Source organism: Eubalaena glacialis, chromosome 19 (assembly GCF_028564815.1).
Source record: "Eubalaena glacialis isolate mEubGla1 chromosome 19, mEubGla1.1.hap2.+ XY, whole genome shotgun sequence".
Classification (NCBI taxonomy): domain Eukaryota; kingdom Metazoa; phylum Chordata; class Mammalia; order Artiodactyla; family Balaenidae; genus Eubalaena; species Eubalaena glacialis.
The window spans coordinates 50,898,964-50,923,742 of record NC_083734.1 but is presented as its reverse complement, the minus strand read 5'-3'; the positions used below and the strand labels follow the sequence as shown (position 1 = coordinate 50,923,742).

Here is a 24,779-nt window from a genome sequence, read left to right as displayed (position 1 = left end):
GTTGTGACCATGAGCTCCTGGGACAGTGAGGGGCAAGCCAGGAAACAAAACCTCTGAAAATCAGAAGTTAACCTAAGAATTGACTCCTACCTGTCCAGTCAGAGCCACCCAAGATGGACTCAAAGTCCATCAGCTTGCTCAAGGAGAAGTTTCAAATTCGAGGCCTAGTAGAAACCCTAGAAAGGACTCTGTGCTTAACATTATCCACAAGGAACACAGCTCTCCTTATAAACTATTCAATGGTCCTGTGACACACAAGCCACCTCAAGTAATTCTGGCTGTAACAGGATGTGGCCACAGCCCAAATTCAAAGGACTACAATGCTTCAGTCCTTAAACAGCTCTCGGCTCAGTGTGCGGCCTCAGACCCATGACCGCACAGGAATCCTTCACCCCACAGTGCGGGACACGCCTCCATCACCACAGGCACCACCTGGTTCCCTGGATGCACTCACTAGGCACAGGGAGATTAGCTGCTGGTTAACCTTCAGCCTCGGCCTTTACACTCTTGAAGAGATTAATGGACTCCAACAGACCAAAGCTGAGCAAAACTTGTAATAACCGGCTATTAAACAAATGCTGAGCACCAGCGGGGAAGAAGATGGTCTCTTCAGCAAACGCTGTTGGGAAAACTGACAAAGAAGAATGAAGTTGACCCTTAACTTGTATCATGTACAAAAGCTAACTCAGTGGACTTCCCTGGTGGTGCTGTGGTTAAGAATCTGCCTGCCAATGGATGGGACGGATCCCTGGTCCGTCAATGGGTTCGATCCCTGGTCCAGGAAGATCCCACATGCTGTGGAGCAGCTAAGCCCGTGTGCCACAACTACTGAACCTGCGCTCTAGAGCCCGCAAGCCACAACTACTGAAGCCTGCATGCCTAGAGCCTGTGCTCCGCAACAAGAGAAGCCACCGCAATGAGAAGCCCGTGCACTGCAATGAAGAGTAGCCCCCACTCGCCGCGCAACTAGAGAAAGCCCACACACAGCAATGAAGACCCAACACAGCCAAAAATAAATAAATTAATTTACTTAATTCATTTTTTTAAAAAAGCTAACTCAAAATGGGTTAAAGACCTAAATGTAAGATGATCCAAAACTACAAAACTCCTGGAAGAAAACGAAGGCAAAAAGCTTCATGGCACTGGACTTGGCAATGACTTCTTGGACATGACATCAAAAGCACAGACAACAAAAGCAAAAACAGACTGGGACTTCCCTCGTGGTCCAGTGGTTAAGACTCCACGCTCCCAGTGCAGGGGGACTGGGTTCAATCCCTGGTCAGGGAACTAGATCCTGCATGCCGCAACTAAGGGCCCGCATGCTGCAACTAAAAAAAAGATCCTGCATGACACAACTAAAGATCCTGCATGCCGCAACTAAGACCCAGTGCAGGCAAATAAATAAATTTTTTTTTTTTTTAAAAAGCAAGAACAGACCAATGGGACTACATGAAACTTTAAAACCTTTTGTGCATTAAAGAACTTATAGTGAAAAGGAAACCTACAAAATGGGAGAAAATGTCTGCAAATCATATACCTGGTAAGAGGTTAATATCAAAAAATATATAAAGAACTCCTAGAACCCTACAATAATAAAACAAAACAAAAAAAGGTCAAATAATTGGATTATAAAAAATGGGCAAAGGACTTTAGACATTTCTCCAAAGATGATGTATGTGTTCAACACTCATGAAAAGATGGACAACATCACTAAATACAGAAATGCAAGTCAAAACCACAATGAGAACACGGTACATCTTTCCATCTGTTTGTGTCATCTTCAATTTCTTTCATCAGCATCTTAGTTTTTGGAGTACAGGTCTTTTTCCTCCTTAGGTAGATTTATTCCTAGGTATTTTGTTATTTTTGATGCAATGGTAAATGGAACTGTTTCCTTAATTTCTCTGATATTCTGTTGTCAGTGTGTTGAAGATGACACAAACATATGGAAAGATATACCGTGTTCTTGGACTGGAGAAATTAATATTGCTAAAATGACCATACTACCCAAGGCAATCTACAGATTCAATGCAATCTCTATAAAATTACCAATGGCATTTTTCACAGAACTAGAACAAAAAAATTTTTTAATTTGTATGGAAACACAAAAGACCCCGAATAGCCAAAACAATCCTGAGAAAGAAGAACAGAGCTGGAAGAATCACACTTCCTGACTTCGGACTATACTACAAAGCTACAGTAATCAAAACACTGTGGTACTGGCCCAAAAACAGACACATAGATCAATGGACCAAAATAGAGAGCCCAGAAATAAACCCACAAACTATGATCAATTAATCTATGACAAAGGAGGCAAGAATATACATAGGAAAAAAGACAGTCTCTTCAATAAATGGTGCTGGGAAAACTGGACCGCTACATGTAAAAGAATGAAATTAGAACATTCTCTAACACCATATACAAAAATAAACTCAAAATTGATTAAAAACCTAAATGTAGGACTTCCCTGGTGGTCCAATGGTTAAGACTCCACACTTCCATTGCAGGGCACATGGGTTCGATCCCTGGTCGGGGAACTAAGATCCCCCATGCCACATGGCACTGCCAAAAAAACCCAAAACAACAACAACAACAAAAAACCAAACCAAAAGAAAAAAACACACCTAAATGTTAGACAAGATACTATAAAACTCCTAGAGGAAAACATAGGCAGAACACTTTTTGAAATAAATCACAGCAATATTTTTTTGGATCCATCTCCTAGAGTAACAGAAATAAAAACAAAAACAAACAAATGGAACCGAATTAAACTTAAAAGCTTTTGCACAGCAAAGGAAACCATGAACAAAACAAAAAGACGACCTACGGACTGGGAGAAAATATTTGCAAATGATGCTACCAAGAAGGGCTTAATTTCCAAAATACACAAACAGCTCATACAACTCAATAACAAAAAAACACAAACAACCCAATCAAAAGATGGGCAGAAGACCTAAACAGACATTTCTCCAAAAAAGACATACAGATGGCTAACAGGCACATGAAAAGATGCTCAATATTGCTAATTATTAGAGAAATGCAGATCAAAACTACAATGAGGTATCACCTCACACCAGTCAGAATGGCCATCATCAAAAAGTCTACAAATAATAAATGCTGGAGAGGGTGTGGAGAAAAGGGACCCTCCCACACTGCGGGTGGGAATGCAAATTGGTGCAGCCACTATGGAGAACAATATGGAGGTTCCTTTAAAAACTAAAAATAGAGTTCACCATATTATCCTGCAATCCCACTCCTGGGCATATACCCAGAGAAAACTCTAATTCAAAAAGATACAATGCACCCCAATGTTCGCAGCAGCACTATTTACAATAACCAAGACATGGAAGCAACCTAAATGTCCATCAACAGATGAAAGGATAAAGAAGATATGATATATATATATATACATAATGGAATATTACTCAGACTTAAAAAAGAATGAAATAATGCCATTTGCAGCAACATGGATGGACCCAGAGATTATCATACTAAGTGAAGTAAGTCAGAAAGAGAAAGGCAAATATCATATGATATCACTTATATGTGGAATCTAAAAAAATGATACAAATGGGACTTCCCTGGTAGTCCAGTGGTTAAGAATCTGTCTTGCAATGCAGGGAACACCGGTTCGATCCCTGGTTGGGGAACTAAGATCCCACATGCCGCGGGGCAACTAAGCCCGCGTGCCGCAATGAAAGATCCCGCGTGCTGCAACTAAGACCCAACACAGCCAAAATAAATAAATATTGTAAAAATAAAAAAATAATTAAAAGCGGATACAAATGAACTCACTTACAAAACAGAAACAGACTCACAGACATAGAGAAAACAAACTTACAGTTACCAAAGGGGATCAGGGGGAGGGGGGGATAAATTAGGAGTTTGGGATTAACATATACACCCTACTATATATAAAACAGGTAGGACTTCCCTGGTGACGCAGTGGTTGGGAATCCACCTGCCAATGCAGGGGACACAGGTTCGAGCTCTGGCCTGGGAAGATCCCACATGCTGTGGAGCAACTAAGCCCATGCGCCACAACTACTGAGCCCACGCTCTAGAGCCTGCAAGCCACAACTATTGAGCCCATGTGCCACAACTACTGAAGCCTGCATGCCTAGAGCCCGTGCTCTGCAACAAGAGAAGCCACCGCAATGAGAAGCCCATGCACTACAACGAAGAGTAGCCCCCGTTCGCCGCAACTAGAGAAAGCCTGCGTGCAGCAACGAAGACCCGACACAGCCAAAAATAAATAAATAATTTAATTTTTAAAAATAAAATAAAATAGGTAAACAAGGATCTGCCGTGTAGCACAAGGAACTATACTCAGTTATCTTGTAATAACCTATGATGGAAAAGAATCTGAAAAAGAAGATATATGTATGGATAATTGAATCACTTTGCCAAACACCAGAAACCAACACAACATTGTAAATCAATTATACTTCAATTAAAACAACAACACAATGAGACATCCTGCCACAACCATTAAGATGGCCACTATCAAAAAAACAAAAAACAAAACACAGAAAATAAGAAGTGTTGGCAAGGATGTGGAGAAATAGGAATCCCTGTGTACTGCTGGTGCAGCTGCTACTGGAGACTGTATGGTGGTTCCTCAAAAAATTAAAAACAGACTACCACATGATCCAGCAATCCCACTTGTTAGTATACATTCAAAAGAACTGAAATCAAGGCTGTGAAGAGATATTTTCACACCCATGTTTACAGCAGCATTATTCACAACAGCCAAGAGGTAGAAGTAACCCAAACATCTATTAAGGGGTGAACAAAACATGGTCCATCCACATAATGGAATATTACTCAGCTTAAAAAGGAAGGAAATTCTGGAACATGGTACAACACTGGTACAACACAGATGAACCTTGAGGATATTATGTTAAATGAAATAAGTCAGTCACAAAAGAACAAATACTGTATGAGTCTACTTATATGAAGTCCCTGGAGTAGACAAATTCATAGAGTGAGAAAGTAGGATGGTGGGGGCTGGGGGAGGGGGAAGGGGAGTCAATGTCTAATAGGGACAGAGTTTCAGTTTTGCAAGATGAAGAGTGCTGGGGGTCTGTTAGGAGTGTAATTATTTCCTCAGTGCAGGTTCACTAAGTTCTAGAATCAAATTTATTAAGAGAAACCTGTGAATTATGCCAAGAGGTAACCAACATATATTTAAAATACTATCCAACCAAGGGAGAATATTTAATACTAACACAAACAACACTATGCGAGCACTGAGACTTCAAACTTATTAAATGTTGGTTTGTCAGAGTCATGAGTTTTCTCAAGTTCTAAGAGCAGCGGGTCACTCCCTTAGCAAGATGTAACCAAGCTAATGGGAGAATGAAGAAATGCCAGGAGGCACAACAGCCTCTGAAATGCGACCCGGACACAGAGAACCGATCAGGTGGGATGGCGAAAAAAACAAAAACTGAAGTACTTCACGTGAAGAAATCACCAAAAATTCGTTAAAAGGATATTACGTTCTGTTTCAAAGTTTTTAAAAAGTTTTAATTTAAATGATACAGGCTATGATTTTTCTCTAAGCCTCTTTCTAACAACAACAACAAAAAAATAGTATTATACGAAATCAGAATTATTTTGTTTTACCTTGATGCCTATTTATGGCTGACTCTGATGCAATTAAAAAAAACATCAATGTCAAGATTACAAAGATGTTAAAAGTTAAGGATTAAGACAGCAGTTTTGACCACTGTAAACTGCTATGGCCTCTGGCCTTTGGAAAGGAAAAGAGAAAAGCAGATTTTTCAGCATCAACTGGTGAGGCAGAGAAAGGGGAACGTGAGGCTTTCCTGGGAAGAGCGGAAGCAATCAAAGGCGAGACTCCAAACTCCAGGAGAGTCAGAGGACTTTTAGCGACCCCCACCCAGGGCCACAGCTGCCACCCCAGTGAGCACCTGCCACAGCCCCCAAGGGTGTCTGACCCCCACCTCCTGCAGCTGGAGAGGAGGGGGTCTTCCGAAAGGAAGCCCAAGGTTGCCATCAGAGCCCCCGAGTCCCAGGCCTCAAGGGCTGGTCCTGAAAGATCAACAGGCGTCACTCACTGACAGAACAGCAGAGACACGTGCCCAAGGATGCTTGTCAATGTCCACATCTCTAAAAGTCCCCAGGCCCAACAGCTGGCTATGCAGCAGACTAAACTACAGAGAGAGATGGAGGACACAAGACAGGCTCCAAGGAAACTTCGACTGATGAAAGCTTCAGGCACAAATCAATACCTGACAGGTCCCACTCTTCCTACAGAACCTGCCTCAAAAAAATGAGAAACTGGAGGAATTCCCTGGCAGTCCAGTGGTTAGGACTCCACGCTCTCACTGCCGAGAGCTCAGGTTCAATCCCTGGTCAGGGAAATAAGATCCCACAAGCAACTTGGCCAAAAAAAAAAAAAAAAAAAGAAACTGAAATAAAATGGGGGAGAAGGACGTCTGAGTGTTGGCTTAACCTCCATTCCGCTGAGAGGCTCTTATACGAAAGGGGAGAACTCAGCCCTCCTGGCACGACAGCAGCCCCCTGCCTTTTCATCTTGCCTCTGCCCTGCAACGCCCAGCTCCTTCTATTTCCAGGGAGTTTTCTTTTAATGGAAATATCTTAATTGTTTATCATTATACAAATTATATATTATCACTATAAAAATAAAACAACACAGAAAAGCATAAAGTAAAAACAGCTGTAAACGAGATCATGCATGTACTTGTACTGAACTCAAACCAATGGCACCATCTGGCACCATCACACTATTTTCCAACTTTTCCCTCTAACAGTGCGTCACGGCTGTACCTCTGTGTCAGGATGTACCACAGCACCTAGCGTATTTTTCCCAATTTTTTCCTTCAGATAAAATGCTTGAAGGCCAATACCAGAGAGGAGGAACCAAGATGGCGGAGCAGAAGGACATGCTCTCACTCCCTCTTGCGAGAACACCAGAATCACAACTAGCTGCTGGACAATCATCGACAGGGAGACACTGGAACTCACCAAAAAAGATACCCCACATCCAAAGACAATGGAGAAGCCACAATGAGACGGTAGGAGGGGCAAAATCACAGTAAAATCAAATCCCATAACTGGTGGGTGGGTGACTCACAGACTGGAGAACACTTATACCACAGAAGTCCACCCACTGGAGTGAAGGTTCTGAGCCCCACATCAGGCTTCCCAACCTGGGGGTCCGGCAACGGGAGGAGGAATTCCTAGAGAATCAGACTTTTTTTTTTCTTTTTTAAAAAATTTATTTATTTATTTATGGCTGTGTTGGGTCTTCGCCTCTGTGCAAGGTCTTTCTCTAGTTGCGGCGAGCGGGGGCCACTCTTCATCGCAGTGCACGGGCCTCTCACTGTCGCGGCCTCTCTTGTTGCGGAGCACAAGCTCCAGACGCGCAGGCTCAGTAGTTGTGGCTCATGGGCCTAGTTGCTCCGCGGCATGTGGGATCTTCCCAGACCAGGGCTCGAACCCGTGTCCCCTGCATTGGCAGGCAGATTCTCAACCACTGCGCCACCAGGGAAGCCCAAGAATCAGACTTTGAAGCCTAGCGGGAATTGATTGCAGGACTTCAACAGGACTGGGGGAAACAGAGACTCCACTCTTGGAGGGCACACACAAAAGTAGTGTGCGTATCGGGACCCAGGGGAAGGAGCAGTGACCCCAGGGGAGACTGAACCAGACCTATCTGCTGGTGTTGGAGGGTCTCCTGCAGAGGTGGGGGAGGGGGGGCTGTGGCTCACTGTGGGGACAAGGACACTGGCAGCAGAAGTTCTGGGAAGTACTCCTTGGCGTGAGCCCTCCCAGAGTCTGTCATTAGCCCCACCAAAGAGCCCAGGTAGGCTCCAGTGTTGGGTTGCCTCAGGCCAAACAACCAACAGGGAGGGAACCCAGCCCCACCCATCAACAGTCAAGTGGATTAAAGTTTTACTGAGCTCTGCCTACCAGAGCAACAGTCAGCTCTACCCACCACCAGTCCCTCCCATCAAGCCTCTTACACAGCCTCATCCACCAGAGGGCAGACAGCAGAAGCAAGAAGAACTACAATCCTGCAGCCTGTGGAACAAAAACCACATTCACAGAAAGAGAGACAAGATGAAAACGCAGAGGGCTATGTACCAGATGAAGGAACAAGATTAAACCCCAGAAAAACAACTAAATGAAGTGGATATAGGCAACCTTCCAGAAAAAGAATTCAGAATGATAGTGAGGATGTTCCAGGACCTCGGAAAAAGAATGGAGGCAAAGATCGAGAAAATGCAAGAAATGTTTAACAAAGACCTAGAAGAATTAAAGAACAAACAAACAGAGATGAACAATACAATAACTGAAATGAAAACTACACTAGGAGGAATCAATAGCAGAATAACTGAGGCAGAAGAACGGATAAGTGACCGGGAAGACAGAATAGTGGAATTCACTGCTGTGGAACAGAATAAAGAAAAAAGAATGAAAAGAAATGAAGACAGCCTAAGAGACCTCTGGGACAACATTAAACGCAGCAACATTCGCATTATAGGGGTCCCAGAAGGAGAAGAGAGAGGGAAAGGACCAGAGAAATATTTGAAGAGATTATAGTCGAAAACTTCCCTAACATGGGAAAGGAAATAGCCACCCAAGTCCAGGAAGCGCAGCGAGTCCCATACAGGATAAACCCAAGGAGAAACATGCTGAGACACATAGTAATCAAATTGGCAAAAACTGAAGACAAAGAAAAATTACTGAAAGCAGCTAGGGAAAAACGAAAAATAACATACAAGGGGCAACTCCCATAAGGTTAACACCTGATTTCTCAGCAGAAACTCTACAAGCCAGAAGGGAGTGGCATGATATACTTAAAGTGATGAAAGGGAAGAACCTACAACCAAGATTACTCTACCCGGCAAGGATCTCATTCAGATTCGATGGAGAAATCAAAAGCTTTACAGACAAGCAAAAGCTAAGAGAATTCAGCACCACCAAACCAGCTCTACAACAAATGCTAAAGGAACTTCTCTAAGCGGGAAACACAAGAGAAGAAAAGGACCTACAAAAACAAACCCAAAACAATTAAGAAAATGGTCATAGGAACATACATATCAATAATTACCTTAAACGTGAATGGATTAAATGCTCCAACCAAAAGACACAGGCTTGCTGAATGGATACAAAAACAAGACCCATATATATGCTGTCTACAAGAGACCCACTTCAGACCTAGGGACACATACAGACTGAAAGTGAGGGGATGGAAAAAGATATTCCATGTAAATGGAAATCAAAAGAAAAATGGAGTAGCTATACTCATATCAGATAAAATGGACTTTAAAATAAAGAACGTTACAAGAGACAAGGAAGGACACTACATGATAATCAAGGGATCAATCCAAGAAGAAGATATAACAATTATAAATATATATGCACCCAACATAGGAGAACCTCAATACATAAGGCAACTGCTAACAGCTATAAAAGAGGAAATGGACAGTAACACAATAATAGTGGGGGACTTTAACACCTCACTTACACCAATGGACAGATCATCCAAAATGAAAATAAACAAGGAAACAGAAGCTTTAAATGACACAATAGACCAGATAGATTTAATTGATATTTATAGGACATTCCATCCAAAAACAGCAGATTACACTTTCTTCTCAAGTGCGCATGGAACATTCTCCAGGATAGATCACATCTTGGGTCACAAATCAAGCCTCAATAAATTTAAGAAAATTGAAATCATATCAAGCATCTTTTCTGACCACAATGCTACGAGATTAGAAATGAATTACAGAGAAAAAAAAAGTAAAAACCACAAACACATGGAGGCTAAACAATACGTTACTAAATAACCAAGAGATCACTGAAGAAATCAAAGAGGAAATCAAAAAATACCTAGAGACAAATGACAATGAAAACACGACGATCCAAAACCTATGGGATGCAGCAAAAGCAGTTCTAAGAGGGAAGTTTATAGCAACACAAGCCTACCTCAAGAAACAAGAAAAATCTCAAATAAACAATCTAACCTTACACCTAAAGGAACTAGAGAAAGAAGAACAAACAAAACCCAAAGTTAGCAGAAAGAAAAAAATCATAAAGATCAGAACAGAAATAAATGGAATAGAAACAAAGAAAACAATAGCAAAGATCAATAAAACTAAAAGCTGGTTCTCTGAGAAGATAAACAAAATTGATAAACCATTAGCCAGACTCATCAAGAAAAAGAGGGAGGGGACTCAAATCAATAAAATTAGAAATGAAAAAGGAGAAGTTACAACAGACACCGCAGAAATACAAAGCATCCTAAGAGACTACTACAAGCAACTCTATGCCAATAAAATGGACAACCTGGAAGAAATGGACAAATTCTTAGAAAGGTATAACCTTCCAAGACTGAACCAGGAAGAAACAGAAAATATGAACAGACCAATCACAAGTAATGAAATTGAAACTGTGATTAAAAATCTTCCAACAAACAAAAGTCCAGGACCAGATGGCTTCACAGGTGAATTCTATCAAACATTTAGAGAAGAGCTAACACCCATCCTTCTCAAACTCTTCCAAAAAATTGCAGAGGAAGGAACACTCCCAAACTCATTCTATGAGGCCACCATCATCCTGATACCAAAACCAGACAAAGATACTACAAAAAAAGAAAACTACAGACCAATATCACTGATGAATATAGATGCAAAAATCCTCAACAAAATACCAGCAAACAGAATCCAACAACACATTAAAAGGGTCATACACCATGATCAAGTGGGATTTATCACAGGGATGCAAGGATTCTTCAATATACGCAAATCAATCAATGTGATACACCATATTAACAAATTGAAGAATAAAAACCATATGATCATCTCAATAGATGCAGAAAAAGCTTTTGACAAAATTCAACAACCATTTATGATAAAAACTCTCCAGAAAGTGGGCATAGAGGGAACCTACCTCAACATAATAAAGGCCATATATGACAAACCCATAGCAAACATCATTCTCAATGGTGAAAAACTGAAAGCATTTCCTCTAAGATCATGAACGAGATAAGGATGTCCACTCTCACCACTATTATTCAACATAGTTTTCGAAGTCCTAGCCACGGCAATCAGAGAAGAAAAAGAAATAAAAGAAATACAAATTGGAAAAGAAGTAAAACTGTCACTGTTTGCAGATGACATGATACTATACATAGAGAACCCTAAAAATGCCACCAGAAAACTACTAGAGCTAATCAATGAATTTGGTAAAGTTGCAGGATACAAAATTAATGCACAGAAATCTCTTGCATTCCTATACACTAATGATAAAAAATCTGAAAGAGAAATTATGGAAACACTCCCATTTACCATCGCAACAAAAAGAATAAAATACCTAGGAATAAACCTACCTAGGGAGACAAAAGACCTGTATGCAGAAAACTATAAGACACTGTTGAAAGAAATTAAAGATGATACCAACAGATGAAGAGATATACCATGTCTTGGATTGGAAGAATCAATATTGTGAAAATGACTATACTACCCAAAGCAATCTACAGATTCAATGCAATCCCTATCAAATTACCAATGGCATTTTTTATGGAACTAGAACAAATCATCTTAAAATTTGTATGGAGACACAAAAGACCCCCAATAGCCAAAGCAGTCTTGAGGGAAAAAAACGGAGCTGGAGAAATCAGACTCCCTGACTTCAGGCTGTACTAGAAAGCTACAGTAATCAAGACAATATGATACTGGCACAAAAACAGAAACATAGATCAATGGAACAAGATAGAAAGCCCAGAGATAAACCCACGCACCTATGGTCAACTAATCTATGACAAAGGAGGCAAAGATATACAATAGAGAAAAGACAGTCTCTTCAATAAGTGGTACTGGGAAAACTGGACAGCTACATGTAAAAGAATGAAATTAGAACACTCCCTAACACCATACATAAAAATAAACTCAAAATGGATTCTAGACCTAAATGTAAGACCGGACACTATAAAACTCTTAGAGGAAAACATAGGAAGAACACTCTTTGACATAAATCACAGCAAGATCTTTTTTGATCCACCTCCTAGAGTAACTGAAATAAAAACAAAAATAAACAAATGGGACCTAATGAAACTTCAAAGCTTTTTGCACAGCAAAGGAAACCATAAACAAGACAAAAAGACAACCCTCAGAATGGGAGAAAATATTCGCAAATGAATCAATGGACAAAGGATTACTCCCCAAAATATATAAACAGCACATGCAACTCAATATTAAAGAAATAAACAACCCAATCCAAAAATGCGCAGAAGACCTAAATAGACATTTCTCCAAAGAAGACATACAGATGGCCAAGAAGCACATGAAAAGCTGCTCAACATCACTAATTATTACAGAAATGCAAATCAAAACTACAATGAGGTATCACACCTCACACCAGTTAGAATGGGCATCATCAGAAAATCTACAAACAACAAATGCTGGAGAGGGTGTGGAGAAAAGGGAACCCTCTTGCACTGTTGGTGGGAATGTAAATTGATACAGCCACTATGGAGAACAGTATGGAGGTTCCTTAAAAAACTAAAAATAGAATTACCTTTTGATCCAGCAATCCCACTACTGGGCATATACCCAGAGAAACCATAATTCAAAAAGACACATGCACCCCAATGTTCATTGCAGCACTATTTACAATAGCCACGTCATGGAAGCAACCTAAATGCCCATCGATAGACGAATGGATAAAGAAGATGTGGTACATATATACAATGCAATATTACTCAGCCATAGAAAGGAACAAAACTGGGTCATTTGTAGAGATGTGGATGGATCTAGAGACTGTCATACAGAGTGAAGTAAGTCAGAAAGAGAAAAACAAATACCATATATTAACGCATACATGTGGAACCTAGAAAAATGGTACAGATGAACCAGTTTGCAGGGCAGAAATAGAGACACAGATGTAGAGAACAAACGTATGGACTCCAAGGGGGGAAACTGGCAGGGGGGTGGTGGTGGTGTGATGAATTGGGAGATTGGGACTGACATGTATACACTGATGTGTATAAAACTGATGACTAATAAGAACCTGCAGTATAAACAAACAAACAAACAACTAGTACTAAACTTTCTTTGGGTTATTTGTAAGGAAATATGTTAATATAAACGTTTCAGACATTACATGAAACTTCTAAAAATCTTATATGTTCTGGTATAATGTTATAAGTCATAATTCTAGTTATTACTTTAAAATGTATATCTCAGAAATAACTAAACTTCCTTGTCAATTGCATTATTATGAACTTTCATCAAATCTTTAACTGTGGTCATTTTTAAGTCTTTTGTCATTTACAGACAGTTCTGGGTGTACTCTGATGCTTTTGCAAAAATGTTCCTATAAAAGGGTTTCATCTTCAAGGAATTCATGGAAAAGACTCTGACAAGTACAGGTTTCTGGTAACTGACTATACTGCTGAACTGAATGAATAAGCAATTTCAGAACTCTAATGGAAAACTGATGAATTCATGAAAGTGGTAACAAATGATCAAGATGAAAAAAAATTAATTACATGGGCATGGGACTGAGTGAACTGATGAGGATGATTATAATTTTTGTGACTTTCTGTTTGAATTAAAAAAAAAATAAATCCCACAAGGACTCAGAGGCAAAAAATATACAAATCAATTTTCACTGCAAAGTAAAGGAGCTATTACAGTGGAGGATTACTGAACTGAATGTCGATATTATGACATAGTATGTTTCGTGTTTGGTAATTGCAATCATTCTTGCTTTTGTTGTGGTCATCCATTTACAATGCTTGGTGTCAGTTTATTTATCTCTTGTAAAAATAAAATACAGTGTGTGTGTGTGAAAAAATAAAAATAAAAAAAATAAAATAGATAACTAATAAGGACCTACCGTTGCCTGTGCTAGAGTTCCCTAGCACAGGGAACTCTGCTCAATGCTCTGTAATGACCTATATGGGAAAAGAATCTAAAAAAGAGTGGGTACATGTATATGTATGACTGATTCTCTTTGAGTACAGCAGAAACAACACAACATTGTAAATCAACTATATTCCAATAAAAATTAAAGAAAAAAAAATCCTTTAAGTATGATTGTTGGATCAGAGTATGTGTGTGTGTGTGTGTGTATGTGTGTGTGTGTGTGTAAATATAGAAAATGAACAGTTCGCTAAATTATTCTACAAAAAAGGTTCTACCAATTTAAACTTATACCATCAAAGTTAGGAACAGGCCATGGGATGATCTGCCTCTCCACACCCTCACCGCTGACTGGGACACACCCCACACACCCCCAATCAGCTCAGCCCACTCTGTCTCACATGCTTCCCATTTCTCTCTAGTCCCCTCACCCACCATGTGCTGGGCTGACCAAGCAGGGCGTGGAGCCCACAGGACCTGCTCTGAAACTGGAGGATGTTGGGCCATGGGTAAGGCCCCGACAGACTGTCAGGTCAGGCAGGTGCTGAACTGGGCAACGTCAGGGACTGTGTGTAAACAGGTCACCTCTTATTTCCAGACACTGGGTAGTCTCACCGAGGACCCTGCCCATATTATTCATTACTGCATCCTCAGCCCCCAGGGCAGCACTCAGTGGGCTCAGGAACAAGCAGACTCACCTGCTGCTCCACCTGTCACTTGGCATCCCCTCTAGGCCTCTGTGTCCCCTCTGCTTCCCCACACACGGCTGCCAATGTCACATGTGTGAGCACTGGTCACATGGAGGAAAAGGTGGGCGGCGCTAAAGACAAGGGGACTCCTCTGGACCCTGCTGCCCGCCTTGAGGACCTTGCAAGTTCATCCAGTGTAGGCTACAAAAGTTCTAGTCAGCTTTGGAATGTGGGAGGGTTGTGTTTCTAAATGAAGAGTGGAGTTGACTTTTTAGTACTCCTTTTACTTCTATAACCACTTAGATATAATTTTATCCAAAGGCATCACTCTTGACATATCTTTGTTCAAATTATGATTTGAACCTTCCTTCCAGGATATGCTTGGATATGTACGTGATATACATGAATCGGAGTTCTACACTCTGACCCCACAGCATCCCTGTGAGAACACCACACGGGCTGTGCTCCCAGGGCTCCCACGCCTCCCCCGAGCTGAGCCACGCTGCTCTGTGCACGGGATGCAGGACCTACAACACCTTGGAGAAGAAAGCTGCCTCCATTGGGGTCCCAGGATGCCCAAGACGGCATCCCAGCACTGCCAGCTCCACCCAGTGGTAGGTGTGCCTGCAAGACGCATTCGGCTCACAGCCAGTCGTGCAGTCCCCTTACTCAGAGCCACGGTCACAGCAGAGACAAGGCCGAGAGCCCAGATCTGGGAATGACCCTACAATGCAGGCACACTTTGTTCCTCGTTTAGGAAAGTAAATCTCAAAGATAAAAAAGGAATAAGGTCAAGTCTTCTGCCTATTTTCTACTGTTGAGTTAGCTGCCAGAAATGTAGCAGCAGACTAGCCTGCAAGTGCCTGTAGAAGTCCTTAAACACATCATTAGTAAGCACCACACAGCCCTACTGGATCCCTCGCAAATTCAAAATTCGCTACAAGCTAAGCTCGGGGACAGCCTGCCCCAGACACAGTGCAGCTGAGCAGGGACAGGGAACAAACACAGCACTGTGACATGACAGCAGCAAACCTTCCTGGCACTTAGGAGGTTTAGACGCTTCTTGTTTAACTTATTTTTATAAGAAATCCTAGATTTACTGTAAACATTTCATTAATCAGGAAGCAGTTTTTAATATGCCTCTAATGATTCAACTTTGAAACTAAAGTCTGTAACTCCGAAGTTTGTAGGTCAATTTAAGTAAAAAGTATCCTGAAATTTTCAAGTTAAGCTGTTTCAAAATATTTTGTAACGATTTTTCTGTATAAAACAGAGTTGTCGGAGCTTCCCTGGTGGCGCAGTGGTTAAGAATCCGCCTGCCAATGCAGCAGACACGGGTTCGAGCCCTGGTCCAGGAAGATCCCACATACCGCAGAGTAACTAAGCCCGTGCGCCACAACTACTGAGCCTGCGCTCTACAGCCCATGAGACACAACTACTGAGCCCACGTGCCACAACTACTGAAGCCCGTATGCCTAGAGCCCGTGTTCCGCAACAAGAGAAGCCACCGCAATGAGAAGCCTGCACACCGCAATGAAGAGGAGCCCCCACTCGCCGCAACTAGAGAAAGCCCGCACACAGCAACAAAGACCCAACGCAGCCAAAAATAAATAAAATAAATTTATTAAAAAAAAAAAAAACAGAGTTGTCTTAATTCACTACCTAACCAAAACAAAACAAATAGAAGTCAGCAGCATAGAAGACTGATAGGAGACTTCCACTGTCACCTGTTAACACTCATTAATCCCAAAGACCCACTCTTTAAGGGTAACACTGCTGCCACCAATGACAAGGGCACAAGCTTACAAAGCACTTTCTGTGTGTACCGCCACTCGTCTGTGTGTCTCACGCGTCCTAATTCACCCATCTTTACAATAACCTTAGGAGGTAGGCAGTTATCATCTTCATTTTTCACACATCAAGAAACTGAAGCCAACAGAAGGTGAGGAACTTGCCCAAGGTTACACAGTAACGTGACAAGGGGCAGAGCAGGACTGGGATCTAAATAGTGTGGGCCCAGAGTCTGAGCCCTTTACTAACCAGCTACATGGTCTTTCTCTAATAAATAAAAGTTATAGACTTCAGCTTACAAAATAAACTTCTGAATATAAAGCACCACTTACTGTTTTACATACCAGGGTTGTATGGAAGCTTTTACTTGACAAAGAGGTTCCACCACCAAAAAAAAAAGATTCTGAAAATCCCTGATGTAGGATATTAGTTGTCAAAATGGAAGGGGGCTGATAGGGAAGCTTAAGAATGCAGTGACTTCCTCTTACAGATGAGAAACAGTTCTTGCATCAGAAAATATAACTTGCACGTTGAATAAAAACCAAAACCACAACTGCAGGAAGAAAAAGGATGTTTCTCATTGTTTACGATTTATCTGAGATTTGTTCACCTGTTGGCAGGTAAGGACCAGGAGACACTAAAAGCTTAAGAAAAATACATAGGAGAAGAAGAAAATGGGATGATTCTACCTGTAAATTACACATTTTTCCCGTCATATGGGAAAAGGACCACCATTATTTTATTTTACCAACAGAATTCCTAATTCCAGCTTTTGAAAACTTGTATTCCATGAAAACATAATTTAAGACACTGAAATAAGTAAACAGAAGCAACTATATTGCTACACTAGTATTTTCTAAGTGGGTCATTTTAAGAGTCAAAGTCCCACGTGCTGTAACTAAACCCCTCACTTGAGCTCCCTACAGCTTCACCTTCAACAGGAGGTGAAGTGGCCAGCACAACCGCACCTGGTTCTCTCAGCAGGGCTAGCAGGTACTGGATTCACCAGAGTACCCAGAGTCCCCAACACCCGCTGAATCACCACTGCACCCGGCCCACAGAGCCCAGCACTCATAGAAGCTCAACGGAAGAAAGAGGACAGCTGCATCCAGGCTGAAAGGGCCACGAACCCTGTTCACTTCTCAAAACCAGCTCCCCTCTAACCTGCAAGATAAAATCTAGACTCTACGGGCTGGAAAAGGGCAGAAACCAAGAAATGTCAGTTACTCTTACCTTGTTTCTCTTTTTCCTTTAGTGGATCGGTGTTATAGACTCGGAATCCATTTTCCATCCCACACGCAAAGCACCCTAAAGTGTGAGACAGACAAATTAATCACCTTACTGGGGTCTCAGCTGAGGACCCCAGGCCTGGACCGGCACAAGCAAGGGGTCCAGAGACACTGACCTCTCCCAGGAACTCTTGTGGATGCTCAGACCACACGAACGTGGTCTGCAAGTGTCACTACGACTCTCCTCATGAACTGTTATCAGAAGATTTGCACGTCACTCCACTGCCCCCCGCAGGGCCCTTCTGGCATCCCGTGGACCAGGCTCACTTAACTCCAGCACGAGGGGTTCACCGGCTACTGCACCAGCCACTCTGCCACTGCACACTTCCCTCAACTCCCGCCTCTAATGCTCACCACTGGCCTCCCCATTCCCAACACACCTCTCAAGGGCTATATCAGCCACCAAGTCCTAGAGAGGCAATGACCAACAAGAAAGTCCATGAGGACAGCCACAAAGCGGGCAACCCCAGCAGGTATGGACATGCCCAGTTGGGGAAGGGGGGGAAGGGCTGGTGTGGATGGTCTTCTAGAAGGCAGCTTGAGGTCTCCACGACCTCACTCCCACTTGGAACTAATCCTAACTCCCTAAACCCCTGTCATGGTCACCATCCCCAAGTCACACACCAGACTGCTAATGGTCCAATTAAAGGCACTGTTATGAACTGAATGAAGCACTCAAGTTTCAAGACAATCCTGTGACCTGGACTTCACTTGCCTAAGTGTGACCAAGACCACATTAATCTCCTTCAACACCACCATATGAAGCTTGTGGCCAGAAGGAGAAACACCAAACCCTCTGCTTCTTTTTCCAAGACAAGCTGCAGAGCCTGGACCCTCACTGCGACCGCACTACTGGCCTGAATGCGAAAGCCACCCTCAGAGTCTCTTCCCCTGGTTTTGATCTGCGTTCCAGCGTTGGGAAGACATTATTCTATCCTATCAGCCACCCCTGTCCCCAACATGGAAAGCATGCTTCTATTTTTTGTCCAAGTTATTTATACAACTGCAAGGACCATGACAGCCTCCTCAGGAGTTGGAGACTGTTCTGCAGTCAAGTCTCAGGCACTTTTTCTGGGCCTGGAGCCTGACACTCACTCTAAAGTGCAGTGTTACTTATTATCTCTAACTTATTCTGGGTTGTAACTCCCTCTTTGTGTTATTGGAATCATGTAATCTGGACAGGGGAACTAGAGCTTGGCTTTCTGGAAAAGATGAAAATAATACAGAAGTCGAAACTTTTCCCTTTCTTTCTCAACTATTACACCTTCCACAAGTTTTAAGCCTGCACCTATCTTATTTGTCTTTGCCAGAACACATATATTTCTGACAAGACTTGTATAAAATAAACAATCCCTACAAATCCACAAGAAAAAGGCAGACAACCCAACAGAAAAATGAACAAAAGATTTGGACATTTCACAAAAGAGAATATCCAAATGGTCAATAAACACACAGAATCAGGGAAATGCAAATACAATCTCACACATACCACAATGAGATCTACTAAACATCTACCAAAAGGGCCAAAATAATGGAAAATACACCAAATGTAAGGAGTGTGTAGAACTCTCACGGGAACTCTCAAAACTGCTGTTGGAGGGCAAACCAGGACAACCACTGCAGAAAACTGTTTGCACGACTATCGCTGTCAATTCTACACCTAGGTATACAAGCCTCGCAGAAATGACAACATACATTCACCAAAAGACAGGTATTAGAATGCTCACAGCAGCACCATTATGCTCATAATGGCCCCAAACTGGGAATCTACCCAAAGCCTACGAATGGTTCAATGGATAAATGAACTGTGATACATTCACACAAAGAAACACCGCACCAGTGAGAATGATCTACAATTATACTCAACAGTATGGAAGAAAAAAAATCTCTCAAACATGATACTGAATAAAAAAGCCAGAAACAAAATACAATACGGAGAGGCAAAACTAATCTCTGTCATCGGAAGTCAGAATGGGGGAGTGGCTGGAAGGAGCACAGGGTGGCCAGGTGTTTGGTTTCTTAAGCTGGGTGCTGTGGAAGGTGTTTTCAGTTTGGAAAATTCACCAAGCAGAATACTTAGGATACGAGCACTTTTCTGTAAGAATAGTGTGCTTCAATTAAAAGCTAGGAGAAAAGGTACTACAAACACCACAAGACTGGAAACCACTCACTAAGGAGGCTAGGCATTATCCTTGCTATTTTTGGGGTAGGGGAAATAATTAACGGATTTTACTTGGTTATCATACAAAAGTTGGTATTAATCTTCTCATTCTTGCTATCTTAACAAAACTTTTCCCCACAGCGAAGTGTTCAAGCCAACAGCTGGTGACCAAGCACAGTGCAGAGGAAGCCGACTGGCAATAGGGCATCAGAATCACTGAAGGGCATTCTTCTACGCATGAGACATATGCAGTCCACATGCAAGTGCTCTTCGCCCACACTCCAGAACCACAGCAGAGGGAGCCAGCGAAGTCAGCCTGTGGCCTCAGTCTCCGTCGAGGCAGGACAAGCTAGTCTACAGAGAAGGTGTGTGTACTCAAACCCTGTGTTTCCCACGGGAGGAGAAAGAAAAATGGCAGCCAGATTATAGAAATGTACATATCCACACCTCAGAATCTTGAAAACTGTAATGCAAGTTATCTTTGGGAGAAGACAAGTCAAAAGTTTAAACAATTAAAAATTATAAGCAAATGTTTCTGAAGTTGCAATGGGAGTGCTAAAAAAGCTGAGTAAAAATTAAAAATCAGTATAAAAACAAAATGCAATGAACTCAACAATCTGGCATAAATTTACATTATAGGGAATTAGGTTAAGGGTAAGCAGAAGCTTAAGTATAAAAGTATATATTTTTTCCAGCAACACTGTAAGCTTTACTTGTAATTTATTACAATGAAATGAGGTGGTTTTACAAAAGTGAGAGTGTATTTTTCAGACAACTGAAATATATCCATCTAAAAGCCAGTGCTGTATTTTCTAAATAATCTTTGATGAAACCTTTATAAAAGACATTACAAACTTCACTAGTTTCTAAAATAATCAGCATCATCGTGAGCCTCAATTATTATATTGAAACTTAGTACAAGGATGCCTCATCTGGCACTAAGGCAGGTGTAGAAGATCTTGCATTTAAAGGGCCTCAGAGTCAGTAAGCTTTTTGCTTCTGTGTTTGCTTTTCAGGGCTGCCTCTCCCCTCCCCTACTATCAGCCACTCACGTCTTTCCATTGAAAACACATTTGTTAAGGAGTTGTTGTAACCCGGTTAACTCCTTAAAGAGTTCTCAATTATTATCAGAACCTATTAAAAAACCTACTGGCCCTCCTGTGGAAATCAAAACCCCAAGTGTTCTGCCACATACTGCTGGATGCCCAACATGTGGCCCCAAAAGGGCACCCCAACGTGGGGCCACACCACCTGCGGTCCCCAGCCCAGCCGCCCCCATCCCACGTTCTTCCCCACGTCCACCTCCACCCCTCCAAGAACCCTTCCTGCCCTCAAGGGCTCCTCCCCGAAGGAAAACCCCTGCCTCGCCTCGGTTCCCAGACACACTTAACTCTCCCGGGGCCCCACAGTCAGGACTCTGGAGCCATAACCCCACAAGCCCAAGTGCCCACGCGCTGACACAGCGGGGCCACCTCCGCCCGGCCTATTTAACTCTACACCAAACAAGCTCCACAGACACGGGTCCTGCAGTTCCTGCTTCTGGATTCTCTTCAAGCCGGCTTCCAAAGCGAACACTCGGCACCGACGCGGGTCCCCCTCCCCGGGTGAGAGTGGGGCGCAGCCCCGCAGCCCGCCGGACTCGGAAACGCGAAAAATGCCATTTCCCCAAAGCCGTGCTGGACGGTCCGGTTTCCACCCAACAAAAGAAGAAAGTGTGAGTCCGGCGCTTTTTTTTCTATGAAAATCAACAGAAAACACGAGGACCTTCGCGGACGAGGTCCTGAGCCTGGGGGGGCCGTCCTCACCTCGGCGCGACCCCGTCCCGGCCGCTGGGGACCCTAAACCGACAGGAAAGAACCGACGCAGCCCGGAAAATCCCGTCACCGTCCGACCGGGGTGGGGGGTGGGCGTCGGGGCGGTGGGCGAGCGGCTGGGAGGTGGGGCGGCCGGGGGGGAAGGGAGGGACGCCGGGGGAAGGAGAGGGAACGCCGGGGGGAGGGGAAGAGGCGCCGGGGCAGGAAGGGACGAGCGGCATGGACGCGGTACGGACGCTGCCGCAGGGCGCCGAGGGCCGAGGGCGGGACCCCACTCGGAGGGGCAGCGGCGGCGGGAGGGCCGGGGCAGCCGACGGGCTTCCCTCACCGTGGTCCTGGTTGAAGCCGGCGTAGAGCAGCCCGTTGCCATGCGGGTTGCAGGGCAGGAGGTTCATGGCGCAGCGGGGTCCACCGCGCCTCAGCGCCGCATGCCGCTCGGGGAGGCAGGCCGCCAGAGTCCCTCTGGCCAGCTCCGAGGCCGCCGCGGCCGGAAGCGAAAGGCCCACCGCCTGCGCGCGCAGCCAGGGAGCCGCGGAGCGCCGAGCACATCCACCCAGGGCCTGCCGGGCGGGGAGGGAGCTCCGAGAGCGTCACGTCTCTGGGGGGCGGGGCCATGCCCGAAGAGGGCTGGTCGGGTCGGTTTGGGAGCGGGGCCTGGTCTGAGGGGCGGGGCCGCATCTGTGGAGGGCGCATCTGGGGGCGGGAACCACCTGTCCCAGTCGGGAGGAGACCCCCAGTGCCGCCGAGCCCTCCAGGGGGGCGGCGATTCAAAGGGACAGCCCAGGGACTTCCCTGGTGGCGCAGTGGTTGGGAATCCGCCTGCCAATGCAGGGCGCACGGGTTCGAGCCCTGGTCCGGGACGATGCCACATGCCGCGGAGCAACTAAGCCCGTGTGCCACAACTACTGAGCCTGCGCTCTAGAGCCCGTGAGCCACAACTACGGAAGCCCGCGCGCCTAGAGTCCGCCCTTAGCAACAAGAGAAGCCACCGCTATGAAAAGCCTGCGCACGGCAATGAAGAGTGGCCCCCGCTCAGTGCAACTGGAGAAAGCCCAAGCGCAGCAACGAGGACCCAACGCAGTCAAAAATAAATGAATAAATAAATAAATTAAGAAACAAAACAAAGTGACAGCCTTGCCCCGTGACCCTCAGGAGCACGCAGGACCCAGTCCCCCACAGTAACTCGAGTCCCCCGGAAATCATGTAGATTAAGGTAAGCATAAGAGACTTTTTAATTTTTAATTGATAAAAAGATAAGTATCTCAGTAAAAATAACAATGCATTATGGAGTTTTTAACAGGTATGCTAGTAAAATGTACGCGAAAATAGCAAAATGAATGGAAGTGAGGAAATGGAAGTACAGGTGACCCTTGAGCAACTCAGGGCCACTTACACGAGGATTTTTTTCGATAGTAAATGCCTCAGGGCTACACGACCCTGGTTGGTTAGATCCACAGATGCAGAACCGCAGATACCGAGGATAGGAGGGCCGACTATAAATTACACGCGGATTTTTGCCTGCGTGGAGGGCGGACGCCCTTAATCCCCACGTTGTTTAAGGGTCGACTGTATATGAATGTATAGACCCTCCCACCCCCTACCCTCCAACTCCTCATAGAGAGACCCCCCACAGGGACACAGACCCCCCAAGACCCAGAGCTACCCACGGACACACAGCTGCCCCCAGGACACAGAACCCCCAAGACACAGAGCCCCCCCCCAGGACACACAGAACCGTCTTCAGGGACACAGAGCTCCCCCCCACACAGAGTCCTCCAGATCACAGAGCCCCCCGTACCACCACCTCCGCCCAGGACACACAGCCCCTGGGACACAGCACATCATCAAGTAAGGCTCTGGACTTCCCAGCACCACGGAGCCAGCCCATGGTCCTATTCCAACACAGTGGCCATGGAGGCAGGAGCGGCTGGCCCTAGGGTCCCCACCCAGAGGGCCCTCTGGTCTTGCCTTTCATCTGCAGGAGGTAAGGTTGTTTCGTATGATACAGTGTTTCACTAGTAAAACAATCAGAGAACCTTCAGAAAGCTACCATCCATTACCCCCATTTCTAAAGTGGCCCACAGAGCAATGATAAAATTTTGCAGCAAGGAATCAAGAAACCAGCAGACAATGCTGGCCAGCTTTGAGCCGCACAAGGAACTGTCCTCCAGCAGAAGTAGAAAGTTAGTCTCTAACGCGGCAGACAGGCATTTTCTAGACCCGAGTGCCAAGTCCACTCCTGGACTAGACAGCCATCTTCCTGTCATCTCATCAGGCACAGAAAGAGCACTGGAGATTCTGGCACACACAGCCTGGCCACAGCGGGCTGGGTCGGATATGAAAGCTCCCTGGACGAGGCCCCTCAGGCTGATAGGGGCAGCATAAAGGCAAGACCCTGCATGAACACAGTCCAGAATGGGGCAGTGTCTGAGCCAGCAAAGGCCAGACCGCATGCTGGTGCCTGAGCGGCTGCTGCTTTTACCAGCGACAGCTTTAACCTTGCTCAGTCTTCACACCTTCTAGATAGGAGTTACTAAGACAGCGATCCCGGAATCACCGCTGCTCCCTGAGAGCATCGAACACAGCAAAGTGCTCTCCTACCACAAGCGCTAGTCTGAGTCCTTTCCAACACCCTCCTACAGAAATGTCCCCGTTTCTTGACCGTAGGAGGTCTCCCTCATTGCAGTGAGTCAACTGAGTTCCTGGTGGTCTTTGGCTGATGACAGTGAAAGCACTTCTGGGCTGCCTCACCTAGGAGGGGTAAAGGCTGGAGCAACAGCAACTACGTTGGGGCAAGGTAGACTTTGGAACTCTTCCTTGTTGCCTCTGTCTTCCTCTCCACAGTGACTCAGAGGCCTCTGTACCTGGGCTGGTTCCACTGTTATCGTGGGAAAGTAGAGTGAAAGAAGCAGTATTCCACAGTTAAGTTCTAGACTGAGGCAGGGAAGAGAAGGTAGGATTAAAAGCCAAAACTTGATTGGCAGGAGCCAGCCTTTTTTGAGAAGAAAGGTATGTGAGACTCCAGAGATCTGAAGAAGGAGGGCACAGATCCAAGTATTCCACTGAAGCCAGAACAGATGGAGCCAGACCCTGACCCCGAGTTCAGGCTG

At 44.3% G+C, this 24,779-nt stretch overlaps 1 protein-coding gene across 2 annotated transcripts in view; it reads right to left on the bottom strand.

Annotated features, from left to right (window-relative positions):
- The window catches only part of WDR45B (WD repeat domain 45B), a 36,475-nt gene extending 14,285 nt beyond the window's left edge, over nt 1-22,190 (bottom strand). The window contains exons 1-2 of one of the 2 annotated variants that reach the window (XM_061176030.1): nt 21,998-22,190; nt 17,639-17,713 (exon numbers count right to left, since the gene is read on the bottom strand). In XM_061176030.1, the coding sequence (XP_061032013.1) occupies nt 17,639-17,713; nt 21,998-22,064 (142 nt within the window). In that variant the 5' untranslated portion in view covers nt 22,065-22,190. The remainder of the gene's footprint in view (nt 1-17,638; nt 17,714-21,997) is intronic. The other variant, XM_061176031.1, reaches the window with a different exon arrangement.
- Nucleotides 22,191-24,779: the final 2,589 nt, after the last annotated feature.